Source organism: Ranitomeya imitator, chromosome 1 (assembly GCF_032444005.1).
Source record: "Ranitomeya imitator isolate aRanImi1 chromosome 1, aRanImi1.pri, whole genome shotgun sequence".
NCBI lineage: Eukaryota > Metazoa > Chordata > Amphibia > Anura > Dendrobatidae > Ranitomeya > Ranitomeya imitator.
This window is the reverse complement of record NC_091282.1, coordinates 417,801,485-417,816,610: the sequence shown is the minus strand read 5'-3', so window position 1 is coordinate 417,816,610 and position 15,126 is coordinate 417,801,485. Positions and strand designations below refer to the sequence as shown.

Below are 15,126 nucleotides of genomic sequence, written 5' to 3'. Positions count from 1 at the left end.
ATGAGCGAATATACTCGTTACTCGAAATTTCCTGAGCATTCTCGGGTTGTCTCCGAGTATTTGTATGTGCTTTGAGATTTAGTTTTTGTTGCTGTAGCTTCATGATTTGCAGCTGCTAGACAGCTTGAATACATGTGGGGATGCCCTAACCAGCAGGCAACCCCCACATGTATTCAGGCTGGCTAGCAGCTGCAAATCACGACAAAATCGGCGACAAAAACGAAATCTCCCGAGCACATCCAAATACTCCCCGAGCGTGCTTGGGAAATCTGGAGTAACAAGCATACTCTCTCATCACTACTTACTATATCTTTCACATTTTTCCAGTTTTACATTTGGTTAGTTTTCCTGATCTTTATCATTTTGTATACTTAGGCAGATGTAAATGGTCCAGAATTCAAGACTATCTACAAAAATATTGAACAATCAATAAAGGTATGTTTGACGATATATATTTTTATATGTTAAGGAATAAGTGGTCAATAGAACATACATAAAACATGTTATATATTTACTTTGAAATTTGGGCTGAGAGCAGGTAGGGGGAGATTTTTTGATGTGTAAAATGAAATGAAAATGTGTACAGGTTTTCATTAGTAATGAGCGAGTGTGCTTGTTACTCGAGATTTCCAATGCTCGAGTGGTCTCCGAGTAAATTGGGTGTGCTCGTAGATTGTTTGTCCCCGCAGCTGCATGATTTGCGGCTGTTAGACAACCTGAGCACATGCAGGGATTGCCTGCCTGTTAGGGAATGCCCACATGCATTCAGGCAGCTGCGGAAACACAAACATAATCTTCGAGCATGCCCAAGATTCTTGGAGAACATCCGCGCATGCTCGGAAAACCCGAGTAACGAGCACACTCACTCATCACTAGTTTCCATATTACTGACCCTGTATTTTATATGTTTGCATACATAATATTTATGGCAAATGTTAGAGGACTGTTTTTTGTTCTTTTTTTAATAGGTGAACTTCTCATCTTTGGATGTGTATCTCCACACTGAGGCTCTTCTGAACACTATGAGCTTTGTGACCAGTCTCATACCTCAGTCTGAAAACAAGGAACCTGAGCAGCAGATCTTAGAAGTAGATGAGGATGAGGAAGAAGAGGAAAAAAGGGAGGGTCCAAGAAAGAAACTAAGTAAGACTTAGAACTTGAATATCCAAATCTGTAACCCAAAATGAAATTCTGCAGAACTGATATATTTTTGCTGTTTTGAGAAAAAGTATGAACATGTACATTTAAAGGGAATGGTCACGAGAAAAAAACACTATTAACCTGCAGATATCTACTATATAATTGTCTAAGGGTCACTTCCGTCTGTCTGTCTGTCCTTCTGTCACGGTTATTCATTCGCTGATTGGTCTCGCCAGCTGCCTGTCATGGCTGCCGCGACCAATCAGCGACGGGCAAAGTCCGAAAGAAAATGGCCGCTCCTTACTCCCCGCAGTCAGTGCCTGTCGCCCGCATACTCCCCTCCGGTCACCGCTAACACACGGTTAATGCCGGCTTTAACGGACCGTGTTATGTCGCGGGTAACGCACTCCGTTACCGCCGCTATTAACCCTGTGTGTCCCCAACTTTTTACTATTGACGCTGCCTATGCGGCATCAATAGTAAAAAATGTACTGTTAAAAATAATTTAAAAAAAAAATAAACCTGCTATACTCACCGTCCGTAGTCCGCTGAGCCACTCCCGCCGGCCGCCATCTTCCGCTGCAGGTTCCGGTGGCAAAGATGGTATGGCAGAAGGACCTGCAATGACGTCACGGTCATGTGACCGCGACGTCATCACAGGCCCTGCACGGCAAGGACCTGCCATGACGTCATGGTCATGTGACCGCGACGTCATCCCAGGCCCTGTGACTAGAAACAGATTTAATGGGCGAATTTGGACGAGTGACTAACAAATTAAAAGATCGAAAATATCCTCAATGGACAATAAATCGGGCAGGGGAAATTGTGGACAGAAAAAACAGAAAAGAACTAGTAATGTGTAATAAGGAAAATAATAGTAACTCAGAAATGGAAAAAAAAACATATGTTTTCAGTATAGCCCACAATTTACCAAAATTAGAAGTATTATACACAATTACCTGCCCATTTTATATGAGGACCAACAACTTTGTAACATACTGGATACAAGTATAAATGTAGTCTCAAGAAGAGCACAAACAATTGGAAACAAAATAGCCCCCAGTATGTTTTCCACTCAAGGGAACAAATGTACTGTAATGTAATGTACATTAATGTACATGTAATGTATTTGGGGTTTTTTAGGTGTGGAGCAAATAACTGTATGACTTGTCAACATGCAGGTGTCTCAAAAAGTTTTTACAATGCGGATGGAACAGTAAAATTTGACATTAAACAATACATTAATTGTAATTCCACCAATATTGTATATAAAATTGACTGCAAAAAATGTAACCTATCATATGTGGGATGTTTGGCCAGAAAGTTAAAAACACGAATAAGAGAACACTTATATGATATAAAAAAACATTCACAATATAAATAGAAATGTATCAGCAGCAGCCAAGCACTTTATTATGCACCATGCCAGTAGCACAACGTATTTCCAAGTCCAGGGAATATAACATGTTAATGCATCACTGCGGGGTGGAGATATCAGGAGGTGTCTCCTTACAAGAGAAGCATTTTGGATTTTTCATTTAAATACCCGATTCCCCACAGGATTAAATAAGCGCAACGAAGTAATGATGCATTATTGTTAACTATGAGATGAATTTTTTTGTATTGTCTATATGTTTGCATTTGATTTTATTGTAGGACCTGTCTATAGGTCATGTGACAAGTAGATGAGATCTGATTGGATGATATTTCCTATAACTAAGGTTTTTGATGTTGACTTTAATTTTTTTTTTTTTTACACAGTTACAATGATTGGAGTGATCATCAGTACCCTCAGTACTCCACAAGTTGAACCAGGAATTATGGGGGGCACCATTTACGGAAGGCAGACCACATATATCTCCATCAATTGTGGTATCATAATGTCGACTCCTGTCCTGCAGACTGTGAGCCCTCGCGGGCAGGGTCCTCCCTCCTTATGTACTCGTGTGCCTTGTTATCTGCTCATGTTTAATGTATTTGTCTATATTTGCCCCGTATTCACATGTAAAGCGCCATGGAATAAATGGCGCTATAAAAATGTATAATAATAATAATAATGTAACTTAGGACAGGAGTCGACATTATGATACCACAATTGATGGAGATATATGTGGTCTGCCTTCCGTAAATGGTGCCCCCCATAATTCCTGGTTCAACTTGTGGAGTACTGAGGGTACTGATGATCACTCCAATCATTGTAACTGTGTAAAAAAAAAAAAAATTAAAGTCAACATCAAAAAACTCCCATGGCACATTTGTTTTGCCCCATACAGACCACAGAACTATCTGTGGGAATTGAGGACCGGCTGAGAGCCACTGGGCCGAAAGAGCCAGAGGAAGGTGAAGAATCTCCCCCCCTTCCCCCCTTTCCACGGAGAGTTTTGCCTCAAGGGGGGATAAAATTTCTTCCTGACCCCAGTTGTGGCAATCGGATAGTTCCCTGAATCATGTCTGTGCTGCTGCATATTGCTGTGTATCTGCATCTATTATAAGCTCAAGAAGGCCGACTTGGAAAGGAAAGAATAAACTACACCCTGCTCCTAGGAGCTTACAATCTAATATACAATTTTATGCTCTCAGCAGCATGTATGAATAATCTACACCCTGCTCCTAGGAGCTTACAATCTAACATACAAATATACATGCTGCAGAGAGCATACAGAATAATGTACACCCTGTTCCTAGGAGATAACAATGTAATGTACACTATACAGGCTGCTCCAGAGAGATTACAAATATAAACCATGATCCTAGGAACTTACAATCTAATAAACACTTTACAGGACCCCTCTGAGAGCTTCTAGACTAATCTAAACACTGCTCCTAAGAGCTTACAATCTAATATACAATACTAGATGGTGGCCCAATTCTAACGCATCGGGTATTCTAGAATATGCATGTCCACCTAGTATATTGCACAGCCCACATAGTATATTGCCCAGCCACGTAGTATATTGCCCAGCCACGTAGTATATTGCCCAGCCACGTAGTATATTGCCCAGACACGTAGTATATTTCCCAGCCACGTAGTATATTGCCCAGCCACGTAGTATATTGCCCAGCCACGTAGTATATAGCTCAGCCACGTAGTATATTGCCCAGCAATGTAGTATTTTGTCCAGCCACGTAGTATATTGCCCAGTGATGGAGTATATTGCCCAGTTACGTAGTGTACGGCACAGAGCCACATAGTATATTGCACAGCGACACAGTATACAGCACAGAGCCACGTAGTATATTGCACAGCGACGTAGTATATTGCCCAGCCACGTAGTATATTGTCCAGTAACGTAGTATATTGCCCAGTTACGTAATATACAGCACAGAGCCACGTAATATATATTGCCCAGCCATATAGTATATTGCCCAGCCCGCGTAGTATATTGTCCAGCCAGGTAGTATATTGCCCAGCCACATAGTATATTGCCCAGTGACGTAGTATATTGCCCAGCCACGTAGTATATTGCCCAGCAACGTAGTATATTGTCCAGCCACGTAGTATATTGCCCAGTGAGGTAGTATATTGCCCAGTTACGTAGTATACAGCACAGAGCCACGTAGTATATTGCACGGCGACGTAGTATATTGCCCAGCCACGTAGTATATTGCCCAGTGAGGTAGTATATTGCCCAGTTACGTAGTATACAGCACAGAGCCACGTAGTATATTGCCCAGCCACGTAGTATATTGCCCAGCCACGTAGTATATTGCCCAGTGACGTAGTATATTGCCCAGTTACGTAGTGTACAGCACAGAGCAACGTAGTATATTGCACAGCGACATAGTAAACAGCACAGAGCCACGTAGTATATTGCCCAGTGACGTAGTATACAGCACAGAGCCACGTAGTGTATTGCCTAGTGACGTAGTATATTGCCCAGTTATGTAGTATACAGCACAGAGCCACGTAGTATATTGCACGGCGACGTAGTATACAGCACAAAGCCACATAGTATATTGCACAGTGACGTAGTATATTGCCCAGCCATGTAGTATATTGCCCAGTCACGTAGTATACAGCACAGAGCCACGTAGTATATTGCCCAGTGACGTAGTATACAGCACAGAGCCACGTAGTATATTGCCCAGTGATGTAGTATACAGCACAGAGCCACGTAGTATATTGCACAGCGACGTAGTATATTGCCCAGATACGTAGAATACAGCACAGAGCCACGTAGTATATTGCCCAGTGACGTAGTTTTAAGCACAGAGCCACGTAGTATATTGCTCAGCGACGTAGTATATAGCCCAGCCACATAGTATATTGCCCAGCCACGTAGTATATTGCCCAGCCACGTAGTATATTGCCCAGCGACGTAGTATATAGCCCAGCCACATAGTATATAGCCCAGCCAGGTAGTATATTGCCCAGCCACGTAGTATATTGCCCAGCGACGTCGTATATTGCCCAGTTACGTAGTATACAGCACAGAGCCACATAGTATTTTGCCCAGCGACGTAGTATATAGCCCAGCCACATAGTATATAGCCCAGCCACGTAGTATATTGCCCAGCCACGTAGTATATTGCCCAGCCACGTAGTATATAGCCCAGCCACGTAGTATATTGTCCAGCCAGGTAGTATATTGCCCAGCCACGTAGTTTATTGCACAGTGACGTAGAATATTGCCCAGTGACGTAGTATATTGCCCAGTTACGTAGTATACAGCACAGAGCCACGTAGTATATTGCACAGCGACGTAGTATACAGCACAGAGCCACGTAGTATATTGCACAGCGACGTAGTATATTGCCCAGTTATGTAGTATACAGCACAGAGCCACGTAGTATATTACCCAGTTAAGTAGTATACAGCACAGAGCCACGTAGTATATTGCCCAGTGACGTAGTATACAGCACAGAGCCACGTAGTATATTGCCCAGTGACGTAGTATACAGCACAGAGCCACGTAGTATATTGCACAGCGACGTAGAATATTTCCCAGTGACGTAGTATATTGCCCAGTTACGTAGTACACAGCACAGAGCCACGTAGTATATTGCCCAGTTACGTAGTATACAGCACAGAGCCACGTAGTATATTGCACAGCGACGTAGTATATTGCCCAGTGATGTAGTATATTGCCCAGTTACGTAGTATACAGCACAGAGCCACGTAGTATATTGCACAGCGATGTAGTATACAGCACAGAGCCATGTAGTATATTGCCCAGTGATGTAGTATACAGCACAGAGCCACGTAATATATTGCACAGCGACGTAGTATATTGCCCAGTTACGTAGTATATTGCCCAGTGACGTAGTATACAGCACAGAGCCACGTAGTATATTGCCCAGCTACATAGTATATTACCCAGCCACGTATGTCACAGGTTAAAAAATAAAAAATAAACATACTCCCCTAACGATCCGAGGGCCCTTTGTACTTCTAACATACTCACCATTCTGGTCGCTGCTCCTCAGCGTCCTGTCTCTTCGACTCCTGGCATCCAACGGCGCTGTGCCGATGGGCGCGCAGCTGCCGCCATCTTGCGTTCCCAGGATGCCTTGCAAAATTACCCAGATGACTTAGCGGTCTCGCGAGACCGCTAGGTCTTCTTGGTAATTTCGTAAAGCATCGCTGGGAAAGGAAGATGGCGGCAGGCGCGAGCGCCTCAGCGGACAACGGAGGGTGAGTATAGCAGTTTTTTTGTTTTTTACTATTTTTAACTTTACTTTTTTACTATTGATGCCGCATAGGCAGCATCAATAGTAAAAGGTTGGGGACACACAGGGTTAAAAGTGGTGGTAACGGAGTCCGTTACCCGCGGCATAACGCGGTCCGTTACCGCCGGCATTAACCCTTTGTTAGCGGTGATCGAAGGGGAGTATGGAGCGGGTGCTGGGGACACTGCAGGGAGTATGGAGCGGGCGCCGGCCACTGACTGCGGGGAGTAAGGAGCGGCCATTTTCTTCCGGACTGTGCCCGTCGCTGATTGGTCGTGACTGTTTTGCAGCGACCAATCAGCGACTTGGATTTCCATGATAGACAGAGGCCACAACCAATGAATATCCATGACAGACAGACAGAAGGACAGACGGAAGTACCCCTTAGACAACGCATCGGGTATTCTAGAATATGCATGTCCCCGTAGTATATGGACAATGATGATTCCAGAATTCGCGGCAGACTGTGCCCGTCCCTGATTGGTCGAGGCAACCTTTATGACATCATCGTCGCCATGCTGTGCCCGTCGCTGATTGGTCGAGGCCTGGTGGCCTCGACCAATCAGAGACGCGGGTTTTCCAGGACAGACAGAAAAACCCTTAGACAATTATATATATACTAGATGGCAGCCCGATCGGGAGTCTAGAATCCATATATACTTTATTTATTCAAATGTAAGAATAATACAATTAATAAATAATAGTAAGAAAGAACAAAAATAATAGGCAGTATATGGAGAAAACACCAAACAAAAGTTCAAAATTGGTGTGAAAATGTCACTGAACCACTTCACAACTAAATATATATAGTTTTGGTAAATGGTATTATCATTTTTTTGACGAAATTCGGCAGGAGCTTAAAGAGCAACGTCACTGGGCCCGCCTCCACGCAGTAGAAACTTGCTGTGAGGTAAAAATTCAAAAATCACACCAAAATGGCGGGCGGAGTGTGTCACAGTACGGCACGTTTCTGATTGGTCGCTCGCAGCAGGCGGCAACCAATCAGACACTGGACACTGTTGACGTCACTTATCTCCGGACATTAGCTCCGGACATTATCTCCGCACATTAGCTCCGGACATTAGCTCCGGACAAAGCCACGGAAGTTGGCACAAATTGCAGGAAGTAGTATTCTAGGCAATTAATCTCCGGACATTAGCTCCGGACATTAGCTCCGGACATTAGCTCCGGACAAAGCCACGGAAGTTGGCACAAATTGCAGGAAGTAGTATTCTAGGCAATTATATATTAGACTAGATGGCATCCCGATTCTAAAGAATCGGGAGTTTAGAATCCATATATACTTTATTTATTCAAATGTAAGAATAATACAATTAATAAATAATAGTAAGAAAGAACAAAAATAATAGGCAGTATATGGAGAAAACACCAAACAAAAGTTCAAAATTGGTGTGAAAATGTCACTGAACCACTTCACAACTAAATATATATAGTTTTGGTAAATGGTATTATCATTTTTTTGACGAAATTCGGCAGGAGCTTGAAGAGCAACGTCACTGGGAACGCCTCCACGCAGTAGAAACTTGCTGTGAGGTAAAAATTCAAAAATCACACCAAAATGGCGGGCGGAGTGTGTCACAGTACGGCGCGTTTCTGATTGGTCGCTCGCAGCAGGCGGCAACCAATCAGACACTGGACACTGTTGACGTCACTTATCTCCGGACATTAGCTCCGGACATTATCTCCGCACATTAGCTCCGGACATTAGCTCCGGACAAAGCCACGGAAGTTGGCACAAATTGCAGGAAGTAGTATTCTAGGCAATTAATCTCCGGACATTAGCTCCGGACATTATCTCCGCACATTAGCTCCGGACATTAGCTCCGGACAAAGCCACGGAAGTTGGCACAAATTGCAGGAAGTAGTATTCTAGGCAATTAATCTCCGGACATTAGCTCCGGACATTAGCTCCGGACATTAGCTCCGGACAAAGCCACGGAAGTTGGCACAAATTGCAGGAAGTAGTATTCTAGGCAATTATATATTAGACTAGATGGCAGCCCGATTCTAAAGAATCGGGAGTTTAGAATCCATATATACTTTATTTATTCAAATGTAAGAATAATACAATTAATAAATAATAGTAAGAAAGAACAAAAATAATAGGCAGTATATGGAGAAAACACCAAACAAAAGTTCAAAATTGGTGTGAAAATGTCACTGAACCACTTCACAACTAAATATATATAGTTTTGGTAAATGGTATTATCATTTTTTTGACGAAATTCGGCAGGAGCTTGAAGAGCAACGTCACTGGGAACGCCTCCACGCAGTAGAAACTTGCTGTGAGGTAAAAATTCAAAAATCACACCAAAATGGCGGGCGGAGTGTGTCACAGTACGGCGCGTTTCTGATTGGTCGCTCGCAGCAGGCGGCAACCAATCAGACACTGGACACTGTTGACGTCACTTATCTCCGCACATTAGCTCCGGACATTAGCTCCGGACAAAGCCACGGAAGTTGGCACAAATTGCAGGAAGTAGTATTCTAGGCAATTAATCTCCGGACATTAGCTCCGGACATTAGCTCCGGACATTAGCTCCGGACAAAGCCACGGAAGTTGGCACAAATTGCAGGAAGTAGTATTCTAGGCAATTATATATTAGACTAGATGGCAGCCCGATTCTAAAGAATCGAGAGTTTAGAATCCATATATACTTTATTTATTCAAATGTAAGAATAATACAATTAATAAATAATAGTAAGAAAGAACAAAAATAATAGGCAGTATATGGAGAAAACACCAAACAAAAGTTCAAAATTGGTGTGAAAATGTCACTGAACCACTTCACAACTAAATATATATAGTTTTGGTAAATGGTATTATCATTTTTTTGACGAAATTCGGCAGGAGCTTGAAGAGCAATGCCACTGGGCCCGCCTCCACGCAGTAGAAACTTGCTGTGAGGTAAAAATTCAAAAATCACACCAAAATGGCGGGCGGAGTGTGTCACAGTACGGCACGTTTCTGATTGGTCGCTCGCAGCAGGCGGCAACCAATCAGACACTGGACACTGTTGACGTCACTTATCTCCGGACATTAGCTCCGGACATTAGCTCCGGACATTAGCTCCGGACAAAGCCACGGAAGTTGGCACAAATTGCAGGAAGTAGTATTCTAGGCAATTATATATTAGATACTAGATTGTGGCCCGATTCTAACGCATCGGGTATTCTAGAATATGCATGTCCCCGTAGTATATGGACAATGATGATTCCAGAATTCGCGGCAGACTGTGCCCGTCACTGATTGGTCGAGGCAACCTTTATGACATCATCGTTGCCATGGCAACCATTATCACATCTACGTCGACTGTGCCCGTCGCTGAATCAGAAACGTGGGATTTCTACGTCCTTTATGACATCATCGTCGCTGTGCCCGTGCCTGGCGGCCTCGACCAATCAGAGACGCGGGTTTTCCAGGACAGACAGACAGACAGAAAAACCCTTAGACAATTATGTATATAGATAGATACATGCTGCTGAGAGCATAAAGAATAATCTACACCCTGCTCCTAGGAGCTTACAATCTAATATACAATATACATGCTGCTGATAGCATAAAGAATAAGCTACACCCTGCTCCTAGGAGATTACAATCTAATATACACTATACAGGCTGCCCCTGGGGGCTTATAGAGTAATATAATATACACCTTGCTCCTAGGAGCTTATAATCTAATAAACAATATAAAGACTGCTCCAGAGACATTACAAATATACACCATGTTCCTAGGAACTTACAATCTAATATGCACTATACAGGCTGCCCGTGAGAATTTATACACATGGTATAGCTGCAGAGGCCTGCAAATATCCTGCAGGGGCCTTATTCTAGTTACAGAGACCTGTGCACGATACTTGTTGGGCAGCTTTGCAGCTACCATGCACTAGTCTTTTTCACTATTATACACCTTGACGAATCATTGAACATTAAAGTTTATTTTAAGTTTCTGTTTATATTTTAATCAGTGCTTGTTTTATTATAAGGCATATTTTTATCTAATGTACATTCCTATAATATTGTATATATATTTTTATCTATTCCAGCACTGAAGAAATCAAAATATGAAGATGTTGTAGGTCTTTATGTATGTGCCGAGTTGTCATGCCTTCGTGTTTTCATTCGAGAGCAGAAATGTAAAATTTCTGAAATAAGTATTGAAGGTAAAGTGACATATTTTTTTTGCCCAGCTGCTTACTGGTGCTGTAAAGAATGTTTGAATTTGCAATGCTATTATACATGCATAACAGGGATGAGCGAATGTGCTGGGATAAGGCGTTAGCTGAGCATGCCCGAGTGCTAGCCGAGTGTCTTCGGTGTGCTCGAATAATATGTTCAAGGATCAGCGCCTGCATGTCTCACAGCTGTTAGACAGCCGCAACACATGCAGGGATTCCCTGTTTGTTAGGCAATCCATGCAATTGTTGCAGCTGTCGGTAACAGCTGTGAGACATGCAGGCGCTGAGGCTTGAACATATTATTCGAGCACGCCGAAGACACTCGGATAGCATTCGAGCATTCTCAGCTAACTCCTTAACCGAGCACAGTCACTCATCGCTATTGCATAAAACTTAGTTTGCCCCCCTAAAGGATTTTATCAGGCACATAGATTATTAAAACATTGTAAAGCCTATGAGAAATGAAGAAACTGCATAATTTACATTACATGTAAAATTCTGCTGTGTTCCTGAGCTCTCAAGTGCTCAACAGCCCTCCAATTCCTTGCTTCCTGCTACAGTTTGCACTAAGTATAGAGCACAGAGACTGCCTGTCTGTGCTTTGAATGGAGTGTAGCCTGTCAGTCAAGTATAACCCTGCCTAAAGTGGGTGGTGCTCATCCAGCAGCTCTCAGAACACTGTGCTGTGAATGGGGCGATGTCATGGGAGTTGTGGTCTGTGATCCTCTGCCCCTGGTGCTGTGCACAGAAGAGGGAGAACAGGAACCATAGTCGCAGTGTGCAGGCTCCACTACTATATGATTCATTGCTCTCGTAACCCCATTCACCACCTTGGCATCTTCCGTTTTTGCGTTTTCGTTTTTTTGCTCCCCTTATTCCCAGAGCCATAACTTTTTTTTTTTTTTAATTTTGCTGTCAATATGGCCATATGAGGACTTGTTTTTTTGCGGGACAAGTTGTATTTTTGAACGACATCATTGATTTTACCATATAATGTACTAAAAGTGGGATACAAATTCCAATAGCGGTGAAATTGCCAAAAAGTGCAATTCCACAATTTTGCCATGTTTACTAAATGCTAAAACTGACCTGCCGTTATGATTCTCCAGGTCATTACAAGTTCACAGATGCTAAACATTTATTGTTTTTGTTTTTTATTTAAGTGGTGAAAAAAAAAATCAAAGTTTGTAAAAAAAATAAATAAGTAAAAAAGCGCCATTGTCTGATACCCGTAGTGTCAGCATCTTGGGCCGGGTGAGGGCTTATTTTTTGTCCCCCGTGGCAGGTGTTTTTATTGTTACCATTTTAGGGTAGACACGATGTTTTGATAGTCTAGTTGCATTTTATTGCAATGTGGCAGCGACCAAAAAACATAATACTGGCTATTTGATTTTTTTCTTCTCGTTACACCATTTTACCAATCCGATTAATTTAGTTTATATTTTGAAAGATCTGGCGTTTCTGAAATCAGCGATACCAAATTATTTTTTTTATTGTTTTACTTTGAATGGGGCAAAAAGGAGGTGATTTAAATGTAATTTTTTAAAAATATTTTTTAAAACCATTTTTTTCTTAATTTTTATTTGCTTCAATAGTCTCCTTTGGAGACTTCAAGCTTTAATCTTCTGATCGCTTGTGCTGCACATAGCAGGGCTTCATCCCTGCTATGTGTAGCAAAAATCATGGTAGTCTATGAATAGCAGATCAGCAATGACCAGCACAGAACCCCGGTTGTCATGCCAACCCATTGGCGCCCCGCGATCATGTGATGGGGCACCGATCGGCGGGGTTTGTGACACACTTTTGGCGCGATCATGTTAAATGCTGCTGTCAGAGATTGAAAATGCCATTTACCGTGAACAGCCAGGGGTTGATCGCAATTCCTATTAATCTTATTGTAAGACATTTGCTAGTTTAAATGATGTTGAATAAGCTTTTTTTATTATTATACTTAGCTAAGGTATATATACAAGTACACTAGGTGAAATGGGAGGAATGTTAGGAGATAAAAACTGTGTGGTATGTGATTTATCCATCTTGAGACTGGATAGGAGTCTCAAGATAATGCTATGTAGGTGGATTGGGCGATGACTGATAGTGGGATACGCGCATGTGATCAGTGATATGGAAGCAATTCTATAGTGAAGCTAGAGCATACTGCCTTTTGGGAAATGTAGCCTGAAGACATAGAATGATAGCCAGCAGGGAAATCAGGAAGGTAAGGGACTTTTTACAGGAGTGGCCGGATCATTTATTTTTGTCCAAAAAAAAAACCTTTAAAGGGGTACAGTGATAATGATGTGTGTAAAGTGCTGTGTAATACGTTGGTGGTATACAGGCAAGCATAATAAAAAAAAAAAATGTTCTTTCTACAGAAGGCACTAATGGCCTGTTCATAGAACAAAAGGGGCTATGTTGCACTTTTTATTAGCAATTTATTTGAGTTGGCACGTGTCGATTCACAGGACCCTGTCCTTCAGCTGAACAGAAGCCCTAAGGACCGCATCCTTCCTCCCAGCATATGTGACTCTTCTCTTGATTAGCTGGACTAGTGTGAAATTATTATTCTGGGGTGACGTACTTTTGGAGTCTCACCAGGATGCCTAATCAGTAGAAGAGCTGCGGATTCGTGGAGAAAGGAGTCGGTTCTTGGAACTCCATTCCAGTGGACTGGGTCCTACAAATAGATTCACATCAGCTCTACTTCTTACACAATCTCTTGTATTGTAGGACTGGACTCTCAAGTGGTAATGAAGAAAGCATCAACAGAAGTGCTGGCAAAGTTAAAAAATATTGTCATTCTAGATTCTGATTGTGATGCTCAATATAAAAAGGTATGTGAGGTGGAAGGGTGTGTGGTTGTGACATTTATTAACGTCTCCAGAAATTAACAACAACAAAAATATCAATTTATATATATATATTTACATTTTCATAATTGTGTTATAATTCTTTATTCTGTTAACTCTTTCAGGCTGTTTACATTACCGGAAAAGAAGTCTTTAGTTTCAAGATGGTGTCCTACGTTGGAGCCACTGAAGGTCCTGCTTATAGCGATATGAACATAGTGGATAGTACAATCACCCTGACAGTGGGCTGCATTCAAGTCATCTTTGTTAATAAATTTGTTTCAGCCCTCTTGGTAAATCACCTTTATTCTTCTCTTTGTATCTTATTACCTAATTGACTGTACTTTGATTTCAATACCAATTTCTTGACGTCTTTGTCTAGGCTTTCATAAATAACTTCCAGGCTGCTAAGGAAGCGTTAGCTGAAGCCACAGTACATGCTGCAGAAAAAGCTGCTAGTGGCGTGAAGGAGATGACCCAGCACAGTTTCCGACTAGCCTTGGACATTAACATTAAAGCTCCCGTTGTGATTGTGCCACAGTCCTCTACATCTACAAATGTTCTGGTTGCGGATTTGGGTCTCATCAACATAAAGAACCATTTTTCTATTATAACACCAAAACTTCGCAGTAATCTTCCACCCGTAATTGACTGCATGATGGTGAAGCTAAGTGACCTCAAGCTTTACAGGTTTGTAGCGAAAGAAATCATGTTCCATTGTATTAGTAATATATTTGTTATATAATTTGCAAAGATATAATGCTAAAATGAAATTATTTTTTAAATTAATAAGAAACTTTTTTTTTTTACATTTATTCTTTCTCAGAACTGTGTTTGAAAATGGATCCCTAATTTCAGAAGTGGAACTGCTCCAGCCATTAAATTTGGACATCACAATTGAGCGTAATTTAGCAGCTGCCTGGTTCACGGATATTCCAGATATTAAAATTATTGGACAACTCAAGCCTATGAATGTAAGTTTCAAATGCAAACCTAATGTAAATATTAGTACAAGGCTGAAGTCACACACAACGTATAAAAAAAGGTCCGTTTTACGCTGACAAGAATCGCAGAAATGTTCCCTGAACAGTGATCCGTATGTCATCCGTGTGCAGTGCGATTTTCTCGCATGTAAGCATCCGTGTGACATCTGTATGGTGAGATTTTCTCGCCGGCTTGCAAAATGGACATATAATGGATCCATGGGCTCAAATATTCATGAAAACATCTCTCTCTCTCTCTCTCTCTCTCTCTCATATATATA

The 15,126-nt window shown here is 41.8% G+C and overlaps 1 protein-coding gene across 2 annotated transcripts in view; it reads left to right on the top strand.

Moving 5' to 3' along the window:
* Positions 1-15,126, top strand: part of VPS13A (vacuolar protein sorting 13 homolog A) — a 320,730-nt gene that overhangs the window by 153,994 nt on the left and 151,610 nt on the right. For both annotated transcript variants that reach the window (XM_069763032.1, XM_069763023.1), the window contains exons 28-34: positions 376-435; positions 969-1,143; positions 10,882-10,998; positions 13,744-13,847; positions 13,988-14,155; positions 14,245-14,552; positions 14,689-14,836. In XM_069763032.1, coding sequence (XP_069619133.1) covers positions 376-435; positions 969-1,143; positions 10,882-10,998; positions 13,744-13,847; positions 13,988-14,155; positions 14,245-14,552; positions 14,689-14,836 — 1,080 coding nt within the window. The remainder of the gene's footprint in view (positions 1-375; positions 436-968; positions 1,144-10,881; positions 10,999-13,743; positions 13,848-13,987; positions 14,156-14,244; positions 14,553-14,688; positions 14,837-15,126) is intronic.